The sequence below is a fragment of the Leuciscus leuciscus genome (assembly GCF_965113295.1).
Source record: "Leuciscus leuciscus genome assembly, chromosome: 23".
Taxonomy (NCBI): Eukaryota; Metazoa; Chordata; class Actinopteri; order Cypriniformes; family Leuciscidae; genus Leuciscus; species Leuciscus leuciscus.
Window position 1 is genome coordinate 9,884,013 of NC_138747.1, and position 25,024 is coordinate 9,909,036.

The 25,024-nt window shown below is 39.0% G+C and overlaps 1 protein-coding gene across 3 annotated transcripts in view; it reads left to right on the forward strand.

The window, feature by feature from the left end:
- The window catches only part of arhgef10la (Rho guanine nucleotide exchange factor (GEF) 10-like a), a 139,280-nt gene that overhangs the window by 27,693 nt on the left and 86,563 nt on the right, over positions 1-25,024 (forward strand). For 2 of the 3 annotated variants that reach the window (XM_082154997.1, XM_082154999.1), the window contains 8 exons: positions 5,224-5,313; positions 6,020-6,147; positions 8,135-8,218; positions 10,968-11,076; positions 11,912-12,015; positions 17,228-17,305; positions 19,959-20,138; positions 24,384-24,500. In XM_082154997.1, the coding sequence (XP_082011123.1) occupies positions 5,224-5,313; positions 6,020-6,147; positions 8,135-8,218; positions 10,968-11,076; positions 11,912-12,015; positions 17,228-17,305; positions 19,959-20,138; positions 24,384-24,500 (890 nt within the window). The remainder of the gene's footprint in view (positions 1-5,223; positions 5,314-6,019; positions 6,148-8,134; positions 8,219-10,967; positions 11,077-11,911; positions 12,016-17,227; positions 17,306-19,958; positions 20,139-24,383; positions 24,501-25,024) is intronic. The other variant, XM_082154998.1, reaches the window with a different exon arrangement.

Here is a 25,024-nt window from a genome sequence, read left to right on the forward strand (position 1 = left end):
TCAGAATTCTCAGCCCTGATAGTCTCAGGGGCGCCATGCCCGCCTCCGCACACAGACAGAAAGTTCGGGGACTCAAATTTTGCCCGAACGGAAGAACTGTGAATTCGTAACAAATGCCTTGGTAGGCGAGACGAAGATATTTCCTGTGTGGAGGGTAGATACTTATGTGAAAGAAAGCATCTTTCAGATCGACTGATGTGAACCAGTCGTTCTGCTTTATGGCACGGGCGAGAGAGCCTTGTGTCACATTCTGAAATTGTATTTCCTCAAATGTTTGTTCAACATTCGAAGGTCCATATAGGGCGGGGGGCACCACGCCTTTTGGAAACATAAAAATACCAGGAATAAAAACCATGGTTTATAAGATTGGGTGGCACCATCTGAATCGCTCCCTTGTTTAGGAGGGAGGAAATTTCCTCTTTCAGAATGTGTGAGGCATTTTCTTCTGTGTGAGAAGAGAGAACGCCGTTGAAAAGTGGAGGTTTTATTGCAAACTGCAGCCTGTAACCCTAGGTTACGGTACGCAAAACCCACTCGGGCGCTGAAATGGCTTGCCAAGCCGCTTCGTGACTCGAGAGCGCCCCCGCTCGGGCCGGAGCGGGGGTGTATGGGCCCAGCTGGTTCATTCGTGATGCAAAGTCGCCATCTAGTGGGCACACTAGAGGCGACATGCTGGGGTTTGGAGGGATTTCCTCCCTCTGCAGTGAGAAGTTTTCTCTGCGGAGAGAGGTCTTCTCTCCAAAACGAATTCATTTGATTCGTAACTTTGTGTGTTTTGTGTTGGGCAAACACTGGGGCCGGAGCCTTTATTGACAGAGTGAGGGGAACATAGTGTGGTGTCCACTGTGCTAAACTTTCCCTCACAAGGCCTGAAAGTGGGCGGAAAACACACATATCTCCTGAACACATGAACTGGGCAGTCTTAAGTGCAGGCAGAAAAATAATATCCGCGGAGTGAGATATTCTCTCTGTAACGGATTTATTTAATTTGTATGTTTTAAAGTGTTATTTAGTTATGTGTGTGTTTTGTGTTGGGGAACACAGGGGCCGAAGCCTTCCACACACAACGTCCACTAAAAACACACTGCAGGCAGAAAAATAATATCCCCGGAGAGAGATACTCTCTCTGTAACGGATTTATTTAATTCGTTTGTTTTAAAGTGTTATTTAGTTATGTGTGTGTTTTGTGTTGGGGAACACAGGGGCCGAAGCCTTCCACACACAACGTCCACTAAAAACACATGGCTGGGCAGCCGCAACTGAGCTGTGTGAGCCCAGCTAGTTGATTTGTGAGGCAATGGAGCCCTCTTGTGGACGGACTCAGGGCGACATGCATGGGATCAGAGAGATTTGCTCTCTATGTTGGCAGATATAAATCTGCACGAATTCATTTGATTCGTTTGTTAAATGTGTTGTTTAGTAATGTGTGTGTTTTGTGTTGGGAAACACTGGGGCCGAAGCCTTTAATAACTGGGTGAGGGGAACCAAGTGCGTGCAGTGTGGTAACACTGCTACGTACTTTTCCTCACGACAGCCCCGCTTGGGGGGGTACACACACACAACGTCCACTAAACGTCCTCGTGGCCCGTGAACGCGGGCTCGATACTCCCAACGGTCGAACAACAGGCAGGCCGCTTGCGTTCGGGGCCGCCTTCCTAGGAAGGCATAAATTGAAAGCCTCAACACGTAATCGTAACACATCAAGGCCCGTGAGACCGTGTTAACAGTCTAGCGGGACGCTCCAGTTTTAAGAGTTGTTTCCTCAGACTGGGCGGTGGTCTCAGCGCTTACCCGTCGTAAATATTCCTATCCTGGTCGGTGGCGCTCTGTGGAGCTGGCCACACAATATTGAGACGAACGGCCGCTCGCTCACAAACTTCCAGGAGGATGGACTGAGGCAAAGCCGCGTGAGCGCTAGCCTAGGGAACGCTAAAAGGACCGCGTCATCCCCGTCGCCGGAACCGGCCGGTTCGTCAACGAGAGTGAGGTTTTCCCGCGAAGATGTCCTCTTCAGGGAATGCGGATTGGGCTGATGTCAGCTCAAATATTTAGAGAGGTGGCGCTCCGGGAGTCCCCCGGTAGTGCGTCATCATCACCGTGTCCCCCATCCGAGTCAGAAAGGCCGAGCACGGCGCGCTGGGTCGTGCAACTAAAAGCCGGCTTAGTAAAAAGCTACATGTGCAGCAATTACAATGACCGCAATTCTCCGGGTTCTCCAAAGCTTCTTGAGCGTGTTAAGCTCAAGCAAACAGCGCAGAACGAGAGGTTTCTTAGCGGCGATTATTAGAGCACCACACGCGGCCGGGGCAGGCTCGTCGTGATAGGCTGTTCCCCGGAGAAGCGGCTGTTTAGACGGTCACATAGCCATGGGTGGGCTAGCGGTGAAGAACTCGGAAAAATCCGTGGCGGGCAGCCATGTAAGGAGGAGCAGGTGAAGGACAGCGAGAGCGCGGGCGGCTCCGGATGCAAAATACACAGCGGATAGGCTGAAGAAACGACTGTCACTCACGTCTGGCGGAGGCTGATCTGGCGATATGTCCTCCTGAAGACTCGAAAGTGAGCAGCGTAACGTTAATCCAACCGAACTGTGTCAGTGCAGAGATCGCGAGAAGCGAATGTCAACTGAGGAATAGCAGCGCGCCTGACAGCTATATGCCTTAGGTAAGGGGGTGTGGCCTTACCTGGCATTGGCTGCGCGCTTCTGTCTGTCTAGCCAGACTTGGTGCAATTGGATGCTTCTGCAGAGGTCAGGTACGGATGCCCTTCCCATAGGTGGATCTCGAAACGAGATGATGAAAGAGAACCGCCTATATTTAGATATCTGCATCTGATCATCACATTACAATTATTCAAATTCTTAGTGTTAAGCATGATAATATGGTAACAAATCACACTGAAGTAGGCTGATTTAAAATGAACATTTATTTAAAATAAAAGTTCTTCTTTTGGCAAAATTACATTTCCTTAATAGCCTAAACCGAGGCTTTACTCCCTTCAAGCTTAAATTGTCAATGTTTCATTACATCACTGTTTGAAAACACTCTTTTTTTTTAACCTTTATAAAGGGCATTTTCCCCTAATTTTATTAAATGTATGCTCCATCTTTCATTTCAAATTCTTAAATTTGATAAATATATTCAATTAAAATAATTAGACACTAGGCTGTTACCAATACAATTAAATAATTTACATTGAAAAATTATAACTGTATTAAATTAGATTATTTTAAATATTTTTGAATATACAAATAAGGAATGTTGACAAGAATGATACTTTATGAAACTAGCGTTTTGTTATTCAACGTTGACACTTGCTTGAGAAGTTGAAGTCGTTCTCTATCTCCGTTACTTCCAGCCACGGTGGTTAAAAATGGTACGGTCCACAATAGGGGTGTCTGAAATCGCTTTACATTAAAATGTTCCTACAGTGAAGGAGTTGGAGTAGGAGTTGACTTGTATTGTAACTGTAATTATATTTTTTCACAATATCAGAAAAATTATCTGACCCCCCCAAAACTGATATTTCTGTCCCCCCAGTACCCCCTGTAATTCGAACTATGCCTATAGCTACTAAACATTTTTTTTTTTTTGTAGGGCGCCTCTCTCATCCAATAATCGCAAATAGATTTGTGCTTTGTTACTTCTGAAAAGAAACAAAGTGTCATCTCTCAAATTCTGTCCATTTTATCACGAAATTCAAATAATAAATGGCGTTTTTGACGCTCTTAAATGTGACGTGACAAGGCTGAGTTCGAGGCTACCTCTACTTTGATACAAATTATAGCCTATCTAGAAAAACATGCATGAATATCAGAAGGTAAGTTGAAAGATACAGTACAACTCACCGAAATCCGTATCATGTCTCATGTATTCGCTCAATCAGTGTTTCAACCACGGAAATATGTCAATAAAACAGTTTGTGAACAATATCACTTATGTTGCATTTAACGTTACCTCAGAAAGTCATCCGTTTGTTAGTTAGCTTTAGAGAGTAGCTTATTTACTGTTAATTATATATGTAGTATGTTTGAATAAATTTGCCATGAAGAAAATTGCTTATGAAAACTACCTTATGTGTAAGTTGTATACAAACATTTAAGCTTTTATTTGAGTGCAAATATTATATATCTGAAAATAAATAGTAGTTGAATATAATAGCTCTGTTGTTAATTTTAACCTCTAATATTATAGTGTTCCAAATAAGAGGGCTTTATAGTTTATAGCATTATTTGGGAGAGATTCTTTTTTCCAAAAGAAAAACCAAACTATCGGCAGTGGCCGATATCATTCTGAATAATCGGGTATCGGCTGAGAAATTTCATATCGGTGCATCTCTACTGAAAATAATTTATAACTGTATCAGTTCAGTCAAATCAATAACATTGCTGAATATTAAGTGTATTTGCACAGCCAGAAGTGTGCTTAGTTTTAAAATGCACATCTTCCAGTTTTTTTCTCCATTCCAAATTGGTTTCCATCCGTATACTGTCCGATTGGAAGTTGTGTTGGGTTTTCTGATGTGGTGCCAGATAAGGTCATGTCCTTTCGTAGTATAATAATCGTACCAACATTAAACATTGCGACAGCTTTCTGCTGTTTTACCTGGCTTTAGTTAAGGTTTTCTTCATAGTTCACTTCATGTCTGATCAATTGAAAATTGCTTTGGGTAAGTTTAAAAATAAATTTTTCTGGGCAAATATGTGGCCCGCCAAGTTCAGTTTTGTTGACTTGTTTTGATTGATGTTGACTGGAGCACTACAGTTTGGGAATACAGTGAAAAGGTGATCACAGAAGTAGCACAGAAATTGCATAAAACTCACAAGTAATCATATGAGCATATGTTTGTTCCTTAACACTGTGATGTGTGGAAAGCAGCTCTTAGATCATAAAATCCTTTCTTTTTTTTTAAAGCAAAGAACAGCAATTTTGTTTTTGATGCTCTGTTCTGTATTTTCTGTCAAGGGAGTGTCCATAAAAATTCTCACTAACAGACTTTAATCTTCCATTTTCTTAAAGTCACCATGAAATCAAAATTGACTATTCTTTTTTTTATGGAGTATTGCAGTATTTATTATAAAGGTTTTAACTGTGCACATTATTATTAATAATATTATTATTTAATTTATGTGCCCTAGTAATCTATAATCAAAATCAAGTCCCGTTTCACACGTTTGATATAGCTACGTCACAGACTATTGCTTGATTATTATTTTTTTATTTGCAGGTGATGCCTCGGCTGAGTCTGAACACCAGACGGCTGGTCTGGAGGTGATCTATGATGATGTACCCTGTGAAGATTTGTCCTCAGGAGAAGGTCAGTCATGTGTTTGTATCTGTCTTTCAGCATAATATAGATCTCTCAGTTCCAGTGTTTTAATGTTGTGCATATCTGGGTGTTTCTTCAACTTCAAGGCAAGCAATTTTATTCAGGTTGGTTAAAATAACAGATTCACATTTAAGATTTTTCCTCTTTGTGATATAAAACTGTTTTGGAATCTTTTTACTATAATTTTATAATTTATCTTTCTACTGTTCAAATACATTTTATAGTTTTACTCTTTCAGATCCTGACAAACGGTCTTAAAATATGAAAATTCATCATAAAATATACATTTACAAATGATGATAAACCATTTTAAATGATTTATATCTGTTTTTACACAAATTACGACCAACAGATGTCGCCATTTCCATCAAAAGCAAAAAAAAAAAAACCCTCCAAATAAAGTTAGTGTACTTGTTCACCGGTTAATATATCATGCTTGAAATAAAATGAGATATTTGATATTAAACATAATGTATCATTTGAGATATGGTGGAAATGACATTTGCTATATGACAAATTTAAAAAACTATTTCACAAAGTCCACATGCCCATAGTTGAAGAAACACCCTTCTAGCATATGTGTGATTTTTATGTGTTATATTAGGTAGATGTTTCTTTGTATCAGCATGTCATTGTCAGAAGACCTACAGTATTAACAGGACTGTACTGAAACCTGCATTGCTTTGTGTGTCAGCTGACTTGATCTATGAGGACGTTCAGAAAGAGGAGGGCTTGCAAGGGCCCAAAAATGGCTGGAGCTCAAGTGAGTTTGAAAGCTATGATGAGCAGTCCGACTCTGAGAGGGCGCCAACCCGTAGCAAGGTGCGTGTGTGTTAATAGATTCCTCACAACTGCAATAATTACATCCTTCCAAACATCTGATTTATCTTCAGACACATTTCCACATTCCTCATAATGATAAACCACAAAGGTCCTTAAAAAGATTCAAACCCCCCAAGGTTGCAGGCTGATTGATTGGTATGTGATAATTTATTTGAGATGCAGGTTCTTGTGTTACTTCGATGGTGAAGGTTTGCTTTGCCACCACAAGAGCGCAGTGTTGGCCAGCACTTGCCTAATCGCTACTGGAGCAGGGGCGTGACTGACACACTTTTACACTGCTCTATATTGCTGCAAATTTGAATTCTGTGTGCACTGTGTTATCTGCCCTTACACGTTCATGAGGTCACACTGGTATGGAAAACACTTTGCCCAGGCGGCAATCCCTCAGAAACCAATTTCCCATGGCCAGACTCACCTTTACCTCCACCGAATTAGGCTCCATAAGATTCCTGCTGCCAGACGACTCGCGATAAGCAAGAATTAGATTGCTGAGTCTAATACCACAGTGATTTGAGCTCAGTTTAACCAGTTATCCCCCCTGCTTTTTTCAGTGCTTGTATAATTGGAATGGAATGGCTTTCTTTCGAAAGGTGTCAAAAGTTTTTATAGTGGGCTTGTTAAGAATAAAACTAACTCAAAAGGACAAACAAGCAACAACTGACTTCACAACAACATGGTATAATTGGGAATGAGTCTTTGCGGTTATTTCAGAAAAAAATAATAACAGACGAAATGTTGAATGAATACAATGCCTATTTCTCTGTAGAAATAGTTATAAAATATTTATGAATATACAATATCGTTCAAAAGGTTTTCTTTTTAAATAAATGTTTTTATTTAGCAAGGATGCATTTAATTGATCAAAAGTAACAGTATACTTTTACATTGTTATAAAGGATTTGTATTTCAAACACATGCTGTTATATTGAATTATATAAATATATAAATATAAATATATGTTTATGTATATATATATGTATATATATATATATATATATATATATATATATAAATGATATATATATATATATATATATATATATATATATATATATATATATATATATATTCCTGTGTTCTCCACACAGTCTCCACAAAAATATAATGCAGCATAACTGTTTTCAACATTAATAATAATAAAAGTTATGTTTCCTGAGCAGTAAATCGGCATATTAATGACACTTAATGTAATGGCTGCTGCAAATTCATCTTTACCATCACTTGAATAAATTAATATTTTTAAATATATTAACATAGAAATATAGTTATTTTAAATTGTAATAATATTTCTTTTTTTTTCTTTGGTGTGCATAAGAAATTTTATTGGCATTTATAAGGCATTTTATTGCCTTATTTCTTATGTACACAAATCATTACACTACAAAATCTTACCAACCCCAAACTTTTGAATGGTATAACTTATTTAAAAAAAAAAAAGTGTATTCTTCTGAAATTTTTTGAATGCTTTTCGAAAATGTTCCATCAGACACGATATTGATTCTTTCCACTAATCGCGAAACTGCACTCAAAGGATTCAGGAATATCAGAAGCAGTTAATGCATTATAGATGCATCCTTGTAAAACAGATCAGACGAAGGCATCTTATTTGACTGTATGTTTCACAAACAGTGGATTAGGACGAGATGACTTCCTACCTTTCTGCTGGACACAGCCTGCGGCTTTGTTTTGGAAATAAGATGAGATTCGCATTAGCAAGGGTGTACATGCTGTCATAATTGTATCTTCCTCTGTCTATCCCATGCTGCTTTGACTTAAAATTTAAGCCACGTCCCTTGTGCTAGTCATCTTGCATATGCTTTTGTGGTTGATCCTGATTTTGCCTTGCACTCATCCCTTAGTTTCCCTCACCTTTATGCTTACCCCTTCGTTCCTTCCTCTTCCCCATGTTACCATGTTAATGCACTGTCACCCATGGCCTGTGTTGTTGCCGTGACGATATCCGTAGCTCTCCCCCGATGTGCGACGACTGAGAGAACGTTACACCAGGACCAAACAGGAGCTAGCCATGAGACTGGGGGGAAGACATCAGGTACACTCAAGCACGTGTGGGGAAGAATGGGCTTCAGGGGGGTCTACTAGCTCAGAGCTGTCAATAGAGGCGATCACAGTCACCTGCGTTCAAGATGACATCTTCTCTTTCTCACTTTTCCCTGCTGAAAAGACTAGTATGAATTGAACAACACAGCCATACTGTTCACTAGACAAATGTATTAAAAAAGCCTGGTGGCAGTGGCACTGTGACATCCCATCCTCCAATGCTTAGGACCAGCATCCAAAGCACAGCAATATGCTAGTCTCTTTTTCAGCAGGGTAAGTCTTCATTCTTCATTTGAGTTGTCTGTCCCTGTCTTGCTTTTCTGTCTCTCTTTTTTATGTGTTTTAAATCACAGGGTCTGTATGTGTTCACTGTTCACTGATCTCTACAAACACAGCTGGAAATACCTGTAGATGTTCACTGCACTTGATAAGAGTTTTCTCATATGAATTCAAGTCGTGCAGATAGGTGTTGTCTACATTGTGTATTTATATATATTTTTTAAATTACATTTAAAAACAATATATTTTACTATTGAAATATAAAAGGACAAATAATAGATTGATTTAGAGTATATATGAAGAGTTCAGATGCAAAAGCCTCTAAATGCCATCTGAAATTTTCTTCTAAAATGATCATTTTTATCAAGCTCGTATATTTAAATTAAATAATTTCACTTAAATGGCAATGAAGATTACCTATTAATTATCATTTAAGTGAAATTACTGAACTGAAATATACAAGCTTGATAAAAATGATCATTCTATAAGAAAATTTCAAATGGCATTTAGAGGCTTTTGCATCTGAACTCTTCATATACAATACCATGAAAACGTTTGGGGTAAGAATTTTTTTTTTTTATAAAGCAATTGATACCTTTTTCAGCAAAGATGCATTTTGGAAGCATGTTTCCGTCACAGAATAATACAATAAAAAATATAATTGTGACTATTTAGCTTTATTTATATTACGAGATATAAAGTCATTATTGCGAGTTATAAAGTCAGAATTGCGAGATATAAACTCGCAATTGCGCTAAAATAAATTGTGAGATAAAAAGTTGCAATTACCTTTTTAAAATTTTATTCAGTGGCGGAAACAAGCTTCCATTCATCAAGGCCCCGATATACTTCAATCGAAGAGTGAACTAGTGTGACGTCATTTAGAGCAAAATCGGGCCAAAACGAAGTTCGTTTTGTTCATTTCAGGGGTTCAAAACAGCTTGCCAAAGCGAACTTTCCGGAAAATTTCACTCTAGTTGGTAAACACCCTTGAACTATCATTGGTCCATGGTGATTACATAATAGGTAGGTGTGCTCTGACTGAGGCTTCAAAATCTTCGCCGGTTCATTTCTTCTGTTCAGTCCCTCGAGGTCGGATGTCCACGAGTAAAAACATGAACGCACTGGAGAGCCGCTTTATAGTAGAAAATGTTGTAATTCTAATTGAAAGAGAGCTTGTGCAAGAGCTCTTAACTACTGTTTTCTCATCGCTGTCATTTTTGTTGTGTGTTTTATTTTGTTATTGAAAAGAAAGTGCGCAGAACATATTAATCTAAACGCCGCTCTCAGCATTGTGGGCGGCGTCAGGATTTTCTCTAACAGTATACCACTGCTCACGTATTTCAAATTTCTTTTTACCCCTAAGCGACGAACGAAAAATTACTTTGGAAGTGAGTATATCGGGGCCTTCAAACCAATCAAATGTGGCAATAAAGACAAAAAAAAAAAAAAAAATGCTGTTCTTCTCAAGTTTCTGTTCATCAAAGAATCTGGGGGAAAAAATGTAGCGCGGTTTCCACTAAAATGTTAAGCAGCACAACTGTTTTTAACATTTATAGTAAGAGAGATGTTTTTGAGCACCAAATCAGAATATTAGAATGATTTGTGAAGGATTAAGTGACACAAGACTGGAGTAATGATGCTCAAAATTCAGCTTTGCCATCACAGGAATAAATTATATTTTAAAATATATTTAAATAGAAAATTATATATTATATTTTAAATTGCAATAATATTCCACAATTCTACTGCTTTTACTTTATTTTTGATCAAAGAAATGCAGCCTTGTTGTGTATGTGTGAAACATCTACTAACCCCAAACTTCTGAACAGTAGTGTGTTTCTACTTACCACTTTAACAGTCACATATCTATCACAAGTCCACTTTCTAAGGCACTTATTGTCAATTTGGAACCCTCTGCCTTTCCTTTTGCGTTGAAAGTCCCTCTCTGTATCATTCTCACTTTCTTTTATTCTGTTGTAAACAAACCACTAAAGCGCTTCCACTATAAAAAATTTTTTTGGATTCAGCTTCTAATCTCTAATTTAATTTGTATGAGGGTGGGATATGGGCACACTTGTGTGTATATATAAAGTAAACATCTCATGTGGTTTAAGCAAGACATTTCCACATGCTCTCCATTAATGACCTGCTTTCGAAGATGGGCTGTCTGCCTCCTTTTTTCAAATTTAAAAATATCTCTGTAGCTTGATGTTCTCTTACACACTTAGGATCTTGTGGCTTGTGGCCATTGAAGCAGACCCTTAAGCACACACCCAACTGCCGCCATGCTGCACTGAACTGGTGCCTCACAAATGGCAGGCAAACCCAAGCATGGCTCTTTACGCTCGAGGGCTTGAGATGGTCAACCTTTTTCTATAAGGGTGTACAACGTCACTGGTTATAGAGAAACGCCAGCTGGACTGCCTGTGATTTTCTGTTCCCCTCTGGTCCCTTTGCAGGTCCATCAGCTGATGCGGGCGGCACGTAGCGGAACGAAAGATGGCCTGGAGAAGACTAAAATCGCTGTGATGAGGAGAGTTTCATTCCTACATAAAAAGGACCACTCAGGTAATCTAAGAATATTTTTGAGAATTTATCTTCTTTCAAGCACTCATCCTGTCCACTTTTCCTTTGATAGAATCCCATTCAGGAAAGAGGCAATTATACATTTCGAATGCATTTTTTTCTCCCTCAAAGACACGGGTCTGTTCATTGAATTAAGTTAGACCTCTTTAGAGATGGCATATGATCTGACAGCCACAGAGTCAGATGCGATAGAAAAGGTTGATGGAATGCTCTCTTATATTCTGCTTTTAAGTAGAGAATTGACTCCTGGAGGTAGAGCCTGAAAAACAAAATGATGTGATAGATTTGTCATGAAGCAGGAAAGTATTATAAATCAGACTGGGTCTTTGATATAAAATGGTAGGCATATGAGCTGATGAGGACATTTGATGCACAGGAAAATTGGCTGGGATTGGTCCCCATAATGCCCTTCTGCACAATGGGAAAATTACTGTTTGGAAGTGGAGACTGGTGTGATGCCTATTGAAACACCACTTTAAACGACATACCACACTGCGTATAGTGCTAAACATTTGATTTGGAGGTTCTATTATAATTTCTTTTATCATTTAGAGAGCCTGCAAAAACTTGTGTGAAGATTTTAAGTCTTTGGGAAAAGGTGCAACATTGAATGCAGGATGGTTTTCTTTTGTAACCGTCGAGTGAAAGAATGCTTGGATGTGGCTTAGAACACCCTGTTCCCTACTGAGTTTGTATGTTCTTTTTTTCTGTTTGAGCATCGCTTCCGAGTTGAAATAATAGGTGAATTTGTATTCTTAGCTTCGCAGGGATATATAATATGTTTGAATGTTTTTTTTTTGTGTGTGTATCCTGACAGATGACACTGAGGAGGATACAGGGTATCTGGATGTAATGGTATCGGAGGCAAAACACCCACCTGCACAACTGGGACCAATGCCAGATGGGCTTAGTAGCCAACAGGTGCATGTATATGTATTTATTTCTATAAAAAATATTTTAAATTGAGTATGTACGTAGTATGTATATGTGGTACACACATTTGAGGAAACTCATTTTAGTAGTAAAATGTGCATCAATATTTTCTCAACAAAAATGAAGTTTTCTTTTCAAATTCATACAGCTATGCCATTGTAACTAGGGATGTCCCGATCCGATCTGCGGCATCGGTATCGTGCCGATACTGGCCCAGAACGCTAGATCGAATATCGGAGGGGAGAAAAAAATATATCCGATACCTATGATCCGGTACGTGTATTCATATTGAACGTACGTTCGGTACGTGCGTCACGGTTCGGTGCATGGATTTACACGGATAATACACGGTATAAAAATAAATAAAACTCGCGTGCACATTAATTAATGTAATGCGGAACTACTGTTAGATACACGCATAGACATATGCGGGTTATTTAGGGACACCTAATCTGTAGCCCCGCCTTGGCTCTGAACGCGCGTCTATTTCGCTTCAAACACTCGCTTTATCATTATACACGCGAGTGGATTCAAACTGTTTAACCCTCTGAGGTCTGAGCTGTTTTCTGGGCTCTGGAGGTGTTCTGACATGCTCTGACATTTGTGTTTTTTTCTGTTACTAGTGACATTTTCATGGCTAAAGTCTAATTACACTGTATTCAGCACAAACTCTGCTACAATAATATATCAGCAGCATGTATGTAAAAGTTTGTAGTTTTGAGATAATGACATTTATGCGTGGTTTGTGAAAATACAAAAAAAAAATTCTCACTGAAATAAGGCCATGAAACCCATACTGATTATTTCTTCACAAGACTTTTGAAAATTGTATGACATAGCCTAGAATATTTGCTCCAAAACTATGTGAAAATCACCCTGACTGCTCATTCAGATAAGACAATATATTGATTTAAAATTTCTAAGACGTGTTTTGTGTGACAAAGCCATATGCGAAGAGGCGTGATCATCTCATTAATATGTATGCTTTTCACACCCGAGAAAGACAAAGACACTCCCCTAACTGCCCTATTAGGAGCGATCAGGCCCTGTCAGTCAGAGCAACCTTGCACAAAGAATGAGGAGATTTAAAAAAGAATGGCTTTTAGATTGTTTGGATTTATTTACAACACAACACAATCCAAAAATACAAATGACAAAAGAGCACATTGAAAACAATGATCCAAAGACAGAGACCTTTGTGCCATTCCTAAAAACATTGTACATGCCTTTAAAAGTTGATTTTCACTTTACCATGTTCATGTACAGAGACTCATGTGAATGTTGAAGTCAGCAGGACTCAGTTGCATCTGGTCCCTGAAAGAAAAAAAAAAAAGAAAAAACTGTGAACATACTGATATCAAGAGAAACTATAGGGCTGCACGATTTTGGGAATAGATTTTAGATTTTTCTGGTTAAAATTTAAATTTTAAAATTCACAGAATACACACACACACACACGTTTCCAACAATATATAATGAACACCAGGTTTGTTGTGCCTTGTAGGCATAGGCTACGCAGTGCTGCATAAAATAATAATAACAATAAATTAAATCTTCCAAAAGATTTCAAGAACAACTACGCTAGAGAAAAATATATTGATTATCATATGTTACTTCAAATGTTTCCATTCGTTATGATGATATGAAATGAGATAATAGTAAAAACATAAAGCCTAATGTTTGGTGCATTTTTCCTTTCAAACGCAATCGCGCTCCAAAATATGATACATTCAAACCCACAGCGCGCTCCAAAATATGATACATTCAAACCCACAGCGCGCTCCAAAATATGATACATTCAAACGCCATCGCGCTCCAAAATATTAGACATTATGGTTATACATAATTGAGCAGATATCCACAAACAGTATTTAACAGGAAACACGGGTCTAAATAGTATAATATTAACCATATATCTAGCAACAGTTCAACTGCAATGTGAAGTTTATGCAACAATACCATAAACTAATAAGTAAGAATTTCTTACCTTACATCTTTCTTGTCTTCAAATCGCGTTCTTCTTCTTCTGGGGGTAAATCCAATGTAAGCTCACACGTGTCTTCCAAACTCGACGAAAAGCAGAGACTTGTGAAGTTTTTTGGTGTTTTGTGTTTGAGGTAACGAGGGCGTTCGCGTTCCATGTGGAGATTTGCATGTGAATCTCTTTTGCGCGAGTGGGCGTGTCGAATTAAAAATTAATTAGCAAGCGTTTGAGATACTGGACATCCTGTTGGTTTTATACAAATTACTTAAACAGAGAATATTTGTTTTCAGTTTGAATCCGATCATTTAAAAGTACACACTTAAATGTGTATAAAGGTATATGGCTCATAAATGTGTGAGAAGTATTCGCTGAGTTTTGATTCAGTTTATAGACGTGCTCAAGAAAAAAAAGTTCACCGCGACGGAGAGGCAGAACGCACACCCTGTTTATTTTCTTTATTTTACAAAAGCACAATGTTTTGATTTGATTGTAAGTGGACACATACAAAAGTAGAAATATCACAGATTATTTTTTTATATTTCTTTTTTCTGTATAACCATAAATGACGGAGTAATTTAAGTTTATGTTGCTGCTATGTGAAAAAAATCCAGCAAAACGCGTCGGCGCGTTTCTCTACCTCAGAGGGTTAAGCATCGAACTAGACGCGATAGACGCGAATTTGACGCTCTATTCGTGTTTGGTGTGAACGCAGCAAAATGAACAGGCTGTGATGTCAAGATTGCAATGCTGGAATGTGTGTGTGTGTGAGAGAGAGAGAGAGAGAGAGAGAGAGAGAGAGAGAGAGAGAGAGAGAGAGAGAGAGAGAGAGAGAGAGAGAGAGAGAGAGAGAGAGAGAGAGAGAGAGAGAGAGAGAGAGAGAGAGAGAGAGAGAGAGAGAGAGAGAGAGAGAGAGAGAGAGAGAGAGGCACGGGCGCGATCGAACAGTGGAAACATAAAAACATACTCCTTCATTTTGTTCATACAGGACATCATTTAAACTGCAAAAAGTGTTTAGCCTACTTATATTTGTGTAAAACACAACATTGTGCTTTTGTCAAACTGTAAACTCTTGTCAAACTGTAACCTACAACTGTCATCCAACCAAAATATCACACACACACGCTGTTTAAAAGCAAAAATAATCTCATCTTTTGTACATTCATCATATTGCATTGGTTTTCATTTATTGTCCTAAAACAGAGCACTAATCTGTTTATTTTTTATTTACACATTCTACATTGATTAAAAAAGAAAATCAAATGTGTTTTTAATGGTAGTATTATTTTATACAGAAATAAATTATTTATAATTCAGATGAGAATAAAGTTAAAGTTAATAAAAATTTTAAGGAAACAAATATATTGATCTGAAATATAGCAAATTCATTTTAAATTCATTCAGGTACAATTACCAAACATATCTCAAGGTCTTTTGAATAAAGGGTGGCAGTCTTTTATTATCAACTGTTGTTGTGGACTATATACTGGAGAAGTATTTGTTCTCCATTTGAGTGAGATGTTTTATGTGGCTAATTGAGCAAAGTGCTTCCATATATTTTATTATTAGTAGTATTAGTTCAAGAATAAAATAAAAATATCGGATTGATATCGGTATTGGCAAATAGCCAAAGCTGCGGCATCGGTATCGTATCGGAAGTGAAAAATTGGTATCGGGACATCCCTAATTGTAACCATAATGCATTGAACTTTAATTTCTCTGTTGTCCTACTTTGGAGACCTCTCATTTTTAACCAAGAAATCTTCCACAGTACAGCTTTAAGATATATAGGCCACATACACACTGTAAAGTTTCAGGAGTGACAACTGCATTTAAAGGGATAGTAGGGATAGAAATTCTGTCATCATTTACTCACTCTCAAGTTGTTCCAATCCAAACCTATATTAATGTCTTTCTGCTGAACACAAAAGAAGATATTTTGAAAAATATGGGTAACTAAACAGTTGATGGACCCCATTGACTTCCATAGTATGGGAAAAAAAATACTATGGAAGTCAGTAGGGCCCATCAACTGTTTGGCTTCTGCAGGGTGCTCTCTATCGTTGGCACGCTGGCTGTTTTCAGAAGAGCGTCTGTTATTTTTTTAGCTGGCTATAAATGCTTTGGCGGACACACATTAATTGAACATTTTAGGCATATGGCCATTAGTCTCATTTGCATTCATGCAAAATACTGGAGGCAAACCTGAGAAGGTAGTCCAGAAGATTCCACAGCATTCCTGGTCATGTAATTTACGTAGTTGTCATTCGTAGGTGAAGACTATGCTAATTTTGAATGAGCGTGCAATGCACACCCTTATTTACGAATGATTGGAAGTCATTAACATACTGTACAGAATTTACTCATATATTTACATACATTTCATGAATGAGGCCCTTTGTTCATATTTTTTTCACTGACTCAACATGTCTTCAGTGAGCTTTTTAAAAACAAATTATGTTAGGCTGGTATTAGTTTTTTGAAATTGGTGATGACATTTATGGAATTTCAGTGGTACAATTTTTTTTATATCATAACTTTATTTTAAGCAAAAATAATTATACTGTGATAAATATCATTCTCGGGAAATAAAATAACTCATATCGTGATATGAGATTTTGGTCATATCGCCCACCTCTATGTATCACCCAAATAATTTATTATTATAATTACATATTTTGTTTCTTGAAACTGCACATATGACAGTAATTTGAGTTGACAGTAGCTGTAGCTTGAGATGTGGATGTAAATTAATTTATTTTAATAATAAAAAATCTGTAAAAATTGTAACACCCTAATTTTTATGGGGTAAAATCTAAATATTCTGGTTCAAATGGGTAGTGCTGTTTCGTTCTGCTTTTGCAGCGTTTTCTGTTTAATGTTTATCATATGCAACAGAAATGGCAGCGTTTATCAGTTTAACAAATTTTTAGTGGCACCAGGATGACCTCTAACAAAAAGTAGTTGCACCGGCAGGAAAAAAGTTAGCAAAATGCGACCATTTAGTTGCAGTTAGAGACCTGGCATATTTATTGTTTTAATAAATATAAATATTGTATTAAAAATACACTGATGTGTAGCAAGTGCACATCATAATGATCAAAAGTGATGCACTCAAACACATTTATAGTGTTACAAAATATTTCTATTTCAAATATAAATAATATTTGATTTCTCTGGTGTCCTACTTACTATGAATGTTTTTCATCTCATCCACAGATTGTCCGACGCCACATTTTGAGCTCCATTGTGCAGAGTGAGAGGAGTTACCTGGACTCTCTTAAACGGATCCTACAGGTAAAATGGATGATTTCACATGCCATTGCATCTGTTCCAAGAACAGCTGTGTTGGTGAAATAAAAAAGAAAGAAAGAAAAAAAGATGTTTTTGTAACGTTGGGGTTGAATGATAGGAGGAAGCAGGATCTACATGCAGCAAACTTTATTAAATAAATCCAAAACTAGACAAACTCAGACTCGGGACACAGGAACCAAACAGCCAACATACAATAACAAGAACTCACAAAGACTGAGGCCCCGTTTACACGTACATGGTTATTTTGAAAAACGGAGACATTTCCCTTCGTTTGCACCCTTCGTTTACACGCAAACGGAGGATTCGCCAATGAAACCGATTCTTTCTAAAAACTCCGGCCAGAGTGGAGATTTTGAAAATCTTCGTTTGCACGTTTGCATGTAAACTGAGAAAAACTGAGTTTTAGGCAGCGACGTCACAGAATGTGACCATTTTCGGGATTCTGATCGGCTAAGGTGGGCTTGAGCTTCTCGTTACACTGCCACCTACAGGTTTGGCATGCTCTTGACAGCATATACACAGGTTCGTGTGCACGATGTTATTTTTGAAAACGAAGAGGGGAGAAATGTCCGTTTATGAAAATAGCCATCCACGTGTAAACGTAGCCTGAGACTAGACACAGGGCTTAAATACATGGGCAAACAATCTAAACAAGATAACAAGGGGGCGTGGTTAATCAGAAACACCTGGGGAGACTAATCAACATAATGGGGAACTGCTAAACACGGGACAAGACAGAGGAACACAGACATGAATCATTACAGTTTTCACATAACAGAACGTTTTGAGAACTTTTGTAGGTCTTGGGTGTCTTTTTATTTTCAGCGTACTAAGATCAAACTGAAACTCAGTGCTTTGATACGTCAAATAAATTCATACTCAAATAAATGCAGAAAAGTAGTTAAATGCTAAATATTATTGCCATGTTAAGTGTTTCTGAAAATGCTTGTTTAGCATACATTAAAACATTAAATGTTGCTACTTTTATCTTAAAATGGTTAAATAACTGGTTAAATAAAAAATGGTTAAATTATTATTTACAACAAAAGTCTTTGGAAGGGTTACAAATAATGTCAAGGCTCCATCTTAATGTGAAAGTCCAGCTATTCAAAGCCTTCAAACAAAAGATAACTCTATACATTGTCTTTAATACTGAATTTGTGTTCACATTCACATTCCTTTAAATGGAAGCATGCAGGTCTGGTGGGTTTTCGCAGTGTGAAGTTTCATTACACATAATTCTGATCTCAGCTAGTGGAGGAGAGAAAAGCATTTGTTATCACACTCCTTTGAAGGCACAGGCAGAGTATAAAATTGAATCACTGATCAATGACAGCTTTACGCTCTATGAAATCTAGTCATTCAGGATCTATCTCCAAGCTTTGTTGTCAAATCAAAGCTCTGTCGGGTGTATTTTACAATTCCTGCTCTCTTAATAGCATGCTAGACATGGTCTAGGGTGGTTAGATCAGGTAAAGTTGCCCAAAAGCAGGGGGATGGGGGTCTGCATAATTAAGTTTAGTACAGCTGTTGTCGGCAGTCAGACACATCTTTAGAAAAAGAAATAGTCCCATTGCCTCATCCTTTGTCTTATTTCTCTTTGTCGATAATTCATTAGCGCTGGAGACTCCAGGATAGGAAAGAAAGCAGCCATGAAAAATCTATTGTGTCCACAGTCTAACTAGCAAAGTGTCTTTGTTTTGAAAGATTAAGTCTTGGAGTTTATCTATAGACATCACTAGCTTGTTTTGCAATTTGAGGAAATCAAACCTATCAAACATTTAGCAGAGCACAATTTGAATTTGATAATGTGGCAAGACAGTCGAAGCAAATTTCAATGGGAGAATTAACAGGTAGTTCACCCCAAAATTTTAATTGTTTTAACTTTTACAAACCCACTGTATGTGATGTAAACCTTTGTTGTTTTTTCTTCTTTGTCATTTTAGGTCTTATAAAATGTGAGAGAAGTTATTTAAAACATTAATCTCATAATATGTTTTATGCTGTTGTAATTGCAGTATAAATGCATTTATGCCACCTCTAAGATTATGCATTTATTTTAATGGGAAAGTCAATTTCTGTCACTGTCAGATGATAAATCCTAGAAAAAATAAAAGCAAAGTTAAACAAGACTGATGCATTCACCTTCAAGTGATTTAACCTTCAACATTTTTCTTCTTATAGCGTTATTGTTATTATAATATTTATAAATGAGTATTATAAGAAATTATTATTTATTATTATTTTACATGTATAATTAAAGTGAATAATTTCTAAGGGAAAAATAAATAGGACTTGACTGGACTTGCTTGATGTAAGCTACTGACTTGATTTGGTTGTTCCCACCTCTGTCAAATACATGCATTATTTAAAAGATATATTCATATACGCAAATTGGACATTTTGAATCTTGTATTCAAATGAATGAAATGGATAATGCATAGTGAGACTTTCAGTGATTTTTTTTTTTTTTTTCACTTCACTGTTAAGATTAATTCAGCACATTTTTAATCTCCCTCCCTTGTCAAGGTGAAGCAAGTCAGAGCTGTAAATGAATTATTCCTCCTGTATAAATATACAAATGTTTTAGTAATAACATACATAAGAAATGTCTCCATTTCCCATGATCCTTTAGGAATACCAGCGACCTCTGATGGAGGCCGAGCCTCGGATCCTCAGTGTCAGGAAGATCCGGCCCATTTTTTTCCGTCTGTGGGAGATCATGCAGTGCCACTCCATGTTCCAGATTGCCCTGGCATCTCGGGTGGCCGAATGGGACTCTTGTGAAAAGATTGGGGACCTGTTTGTTGCTTCAGTGAGTACGAAAACACTTGAAAATGATTGACTTCTAAACTAAACTTTTGAACACTGTCACGTTTTGTCTGTGGTCTTTGAGTTTAGTTCATTCACTCCAAAGTTACTGATTTGGTTTCCAGTTAATTACGTTCACCTGTTTCTAGTTTAATTCCTCGTTTTGTACTCTGTGTGCTTATAGTTCAGTTCATTGACCGATATTGTCAATGTTAAGGTTGGTTTGCTTTACTCCTGTGTGTTTCCTGTTGTCCTACATTCTACAGTTTTTAACTTTGTTTAGTAAGGACTGCTGAATTTAGATCCATGCCTCAAATCTCTCCTTTGCCTGGAACAACCAGTGACAGAATAACGGACTCTCATAATGGATCTAACAGCAGCCACCATATACCTGGAGGACCAGCTACTTTTTTTTTTTGAAGATTATGTAGAGGAGTTCCTGGAGTTTAGCTATCAGGTGTCCTGAAACGACAGCACTCACAAGGTCTGTCACTGGAGTGGGCTGGATGATTCCCTGTTGAAGCTGGAGAAAACACCTTTACTCTGGCCCAGTACATAGTGTAACAAATGAATCCTCTGGAGGCAAGATGGAGCGGACCCAAATGCAACTTTAATAATAATAAACAAAATCAAACATAAAGACTGCAAACTGGTAACTCAAAACAAGAACCTGGACAAGGCATAAACACAACTAGAAACATTCAATACTAGACAAAGACACAGGGCAAACATTGGGGGTTAAATACACAAGACTAATGACAAGACAAGGGACACCTGTGAATAATATCAGACGATAAACCAATGACAAGACACATGGCAGGATCACATGACAAACAGGGAATCACATGACAAGACGAGTACCAGGAACAAGATACAAAACCCAGAATGTGACATAGCCAAATTTTCTTGGGGAGGTTAACGGCCTTAGGCTCCAGGTAGGAGGAGTCCAGCGGCGAAGGCGTGTCAGGGCTGGATGAGACAGGCGGTGAAGGCGGGTCAGGACTAGACGAGACCAGCGGCGAGGACGGGTCTGGACTGGACAGGACCAGTGACGAAGAAGGCTTTGGACTGGACAGGACCAGCGACGAAGGCTTTGGCAAAGAGGGCTTTGAGCTGGGCGGGACCAGCGGTGACGAGGGCTTTGAGCTGGACAGGACCAGCGATGAAGAGGGCTCTGAGCTGGCCAGGACCAGCGGCGACAAGGGCTTTGAGCTGGGCGGGACCAGCGATGAAGAGGGCGTTGAGCTGGGCAGAACCAGCAGCGAAGAGGGCTTTGAGCTGGGCGGGACCAGCGGTGAAGAGAGCTTTGGCTCTGGCTCGGGGGGCATGACGCTCACAGACTCTGGCTTGGCAGGCATGACGCTCTCAGTCTCAGGCTTGGCGGGCATGACGCTCTCAGTCTCAGGCTCAGCTGGACTGGCGTGAAGTGCAGGTTCGACTGGACTGGCGTGAAGTGCAGGCTCGGCTGGACTGGAGTGAACAGTCTCTGGATCGGCAGACGTGACGTGAACAGTCTCTGGATCGGCAGACGTGACGTGAACAGTCTCTGGATCGGCAGACGTGACGTGAACAGTCTCTGGATCGGCAGACGTGACGTGAACAGTCTCTGGATCGGCAGACGTGACGTGAACAGTCTCTGGATCGGCAGACGTGACGTGAACAGTCTCTGGATCGGCAGACGTGACGTGAACAGTCTCTGGATCGGCAGACGTGACGTGAACAGTCTCTGGATCGGCAGACGTGACGTGAACAGTCTCTGGATCGGCAGACGTGACGTGAACAGTCTCTGGATCGGCAGACGTGACGTGAACAGTCTCTGGATCGGCAGACGTGACGTGAACAGTCTCTGGATCGGCAGACGTGACTTGAACCTCTGGCTCGGCGGGGCAGACGACAGGCTCTGGCTCGGCTGGAGTAGCATACTTGAAGGCCCCCCTGACAGATATAAGGGCTGGGTCGAACATTTTAGACGACAGATCGGCACTATTTGACACCAGCTTGCGGGCTCGGGGCCAGATGATCCCAGCGTCTAATCCAGGGCTGTTACGGGGCTCTGGTTTACCAGGCTTGACAGGGCTGACGGGCTGAGTGGGTTTGGCTAGGCTGACATGGTGAACGGACTTGGCAGGGCAAACGGGAAGAGCGGGCTCAGCTTCGCCCACTGTGAAGGGAGACCCACAAAATAGCAAAACAAAATCTATGTATTGAGCCAGAGTCCATCTGGGGTCAACCTCAGGCAAATAAAGACTCACGTCCTGATCCAGTCCCATCCAAAAACAATCTTGGAGTTCCCTGTCGTCCAGCGGGGCCCGGTGGCAACAAGCCACAAACTCACCCACATAGTCCTCTATGGGACGGCCATCCTGGAAGATGGAGCAGAGTTTAGTTACTGGGTCCATGTTTTGGTCTAGTATTCTGTAACAAATGAATCCTCTGGAGGCAAGATGGAGCGGACCCAAATGCAATTTTAATAATAATAAACAAAATCAAACATAAAGACTGCAAACTGGTAACTCAAAACAAGAACCTGGACAAGGCATAAACACAACTAGAAACATTCAATACTAGACAAAGACACAGGGCAAACATGAGGGCTTAAATACATAAGACTAATGACTAGACAAGGGACACCTGTGAATAATATCAGACGATAAACCAATGACAAGACACATGGCAGGATCACATGACAAACAGGGAATCACATGACAAGACGAGTACCAGGAACAAGAAACAAAACCCAGAATGTGACACATAGTATGTACTGTGGCAGAGTGGATCCTCCTTTACCATTGGTGAAGTGGAAGAGGACAACATCAAAGATCGGCAGTCTCCCCCCAGTCCGTTATCCGGGTGTCATCGATCTCCAATCCAGAACTTTTTAGTTGTTTAATAAAGACTACTAGATCCTTGCCTCAAATCTCTCCTTTGCCTGCAACAACCTGTGACAAACTGAGCATTGTCTGCTGTTCTGCTTCTCTGCTGGCAAGCTGTATTTCAGGTACTAACAGTGCTCAGTTTACTTAAAAAGCATAGCCAATTACTATAAGTGAGGATGGCTGTCTCTTAGCAAAGCAAGCATGCTGGCACCATTGGGCTGCAGGGTGTCCAGTGGACTAATGAATGAGGTTTCTGTAGTGACCCTCCTCACAGGCAGCATTCATAAGCTGCTCTCATTATTCTTCTGTTAAAAGAGTGCGTTTGGCCCCTCTGACCTGCTTTTATTGCATAGCACTATTGGTCTTTGTAATGTCCCTGGAGCACAAAGTAGTACCATAGAGAGAACACTTACAGCTGAAGTTGCACTGCTGTGCATTGAAAAGCAGAAAATAGACCCACAAACCACATGACACACATAATATTGCATCAGTTTACAATATTTCTCTGTTATTGAGTACAGATGTACACACTGTGTGGCACATTTGCTAAGGTTGAACTGCAGACGCAGATAGCATAATTTATTTGCATGCATTGTCTTTGTTGTTTCAGCACCAGATTTATTATGCAAATCAGGTAATGGCACAAAGAAAATACCAAATAGGCTTTTTTTAAATGCAGAAATTGTACTCATCCGCTCTGTGCATGCTTGGTTATGACATTATTTTGCCATGATCAACCGAAAACGTATACAGATGTCTCTTATTAATAAAATTCAGTTAAATAGCTGTTCATAGCACATTGCTAATAGTTTTTGCACTGAAATACTGCACGCTGCAAAGTGCTTCAACTGTTTCGTGAATTTGCCCTGTATGTGTGTTTGTTGATAATAACATCTTTACCCATGTGTATCATTTCCTGCCGTACTTGGCGGCCCCAGAGGGAAGGTACAGTTTGACAGGGGTTAACGTCTATTTGTGGCTCGTTAATGTCCTCTCCAAGTCCTGCGAGCACTGCTGCTGTCAGCAGGTCTGTTCAGCTTCAATCAAAGCAGAGCGAATGGATGGCTGCCATTTTGCCTGCTCTAAAACACCCGGCAGTAATGGACTGTCAAAGATGTTTAGGTCCCTGAGATGGCAAACAGTGCTGCTGCACTGCATAAATACCACACTAAAATTACTGTTTACTTCCATCCCTTTGCCCTTTAATCACCTATAGAGTGGCCTGCCCGCCACAACAGGAAAATTTAAGAGCAGTCTCAGCTCCGAAGGAGGAACTGTACATATTGAGAGATGCTGAAACAATGCAGAAAATGAACATAAAACCAAGTGAAATGTGATTTATCTAAACAATCTTCTCTCTGCATTCCCCATAGTTCTCGAAGTCCATGGTGCTGGATGTATATAGTGATTACGTCAATAACTTCACCAATGCCATGGCCCTCATTAAGAAAGCCTGCATGTCTAAACCAGCATTTCTGGAGTTCCTCAAGGTAAGAGCTGATATTTGCTGCCAAAAGCCCTAAATCACCTCTGTTCATTGCTGTGCTGCTGTATGGATTATTGGCTTCTTTCCTGTAATTTTCCCTTTTGCACGGCAACAAATTATATTGGGAAGTATGTTTTCTCTTGTTAAAAACAATTCAATTTTTTCGATAACACTTTACAATAAGGTTCATTAGTTAACATTAGTTAATGTATTTAACTAACATGAACTAACAATGAGCAATACATTCGTTACAGTATTTCTTCATCTTTGTTAGAGTTAGTTAATAAAAAATACAGCTGTTCATTGTTTCTGCATGGTAGTTAACAGTGCATTAACTAATGTTAACAAATACCACATTTGATTTTAATAACGTATTAGTAAATGTTGAAATTAACATAAAAACTAAGATTAATAAATGCTGAAGAAGTATTGTTCATTCTTATAGCCTAGTTCATGTTAACTAAGGTTAACTAATGAACCTTATTGTAAAATGTAGCCATTTTTTCTTCTACGGAACATAAAAAACGA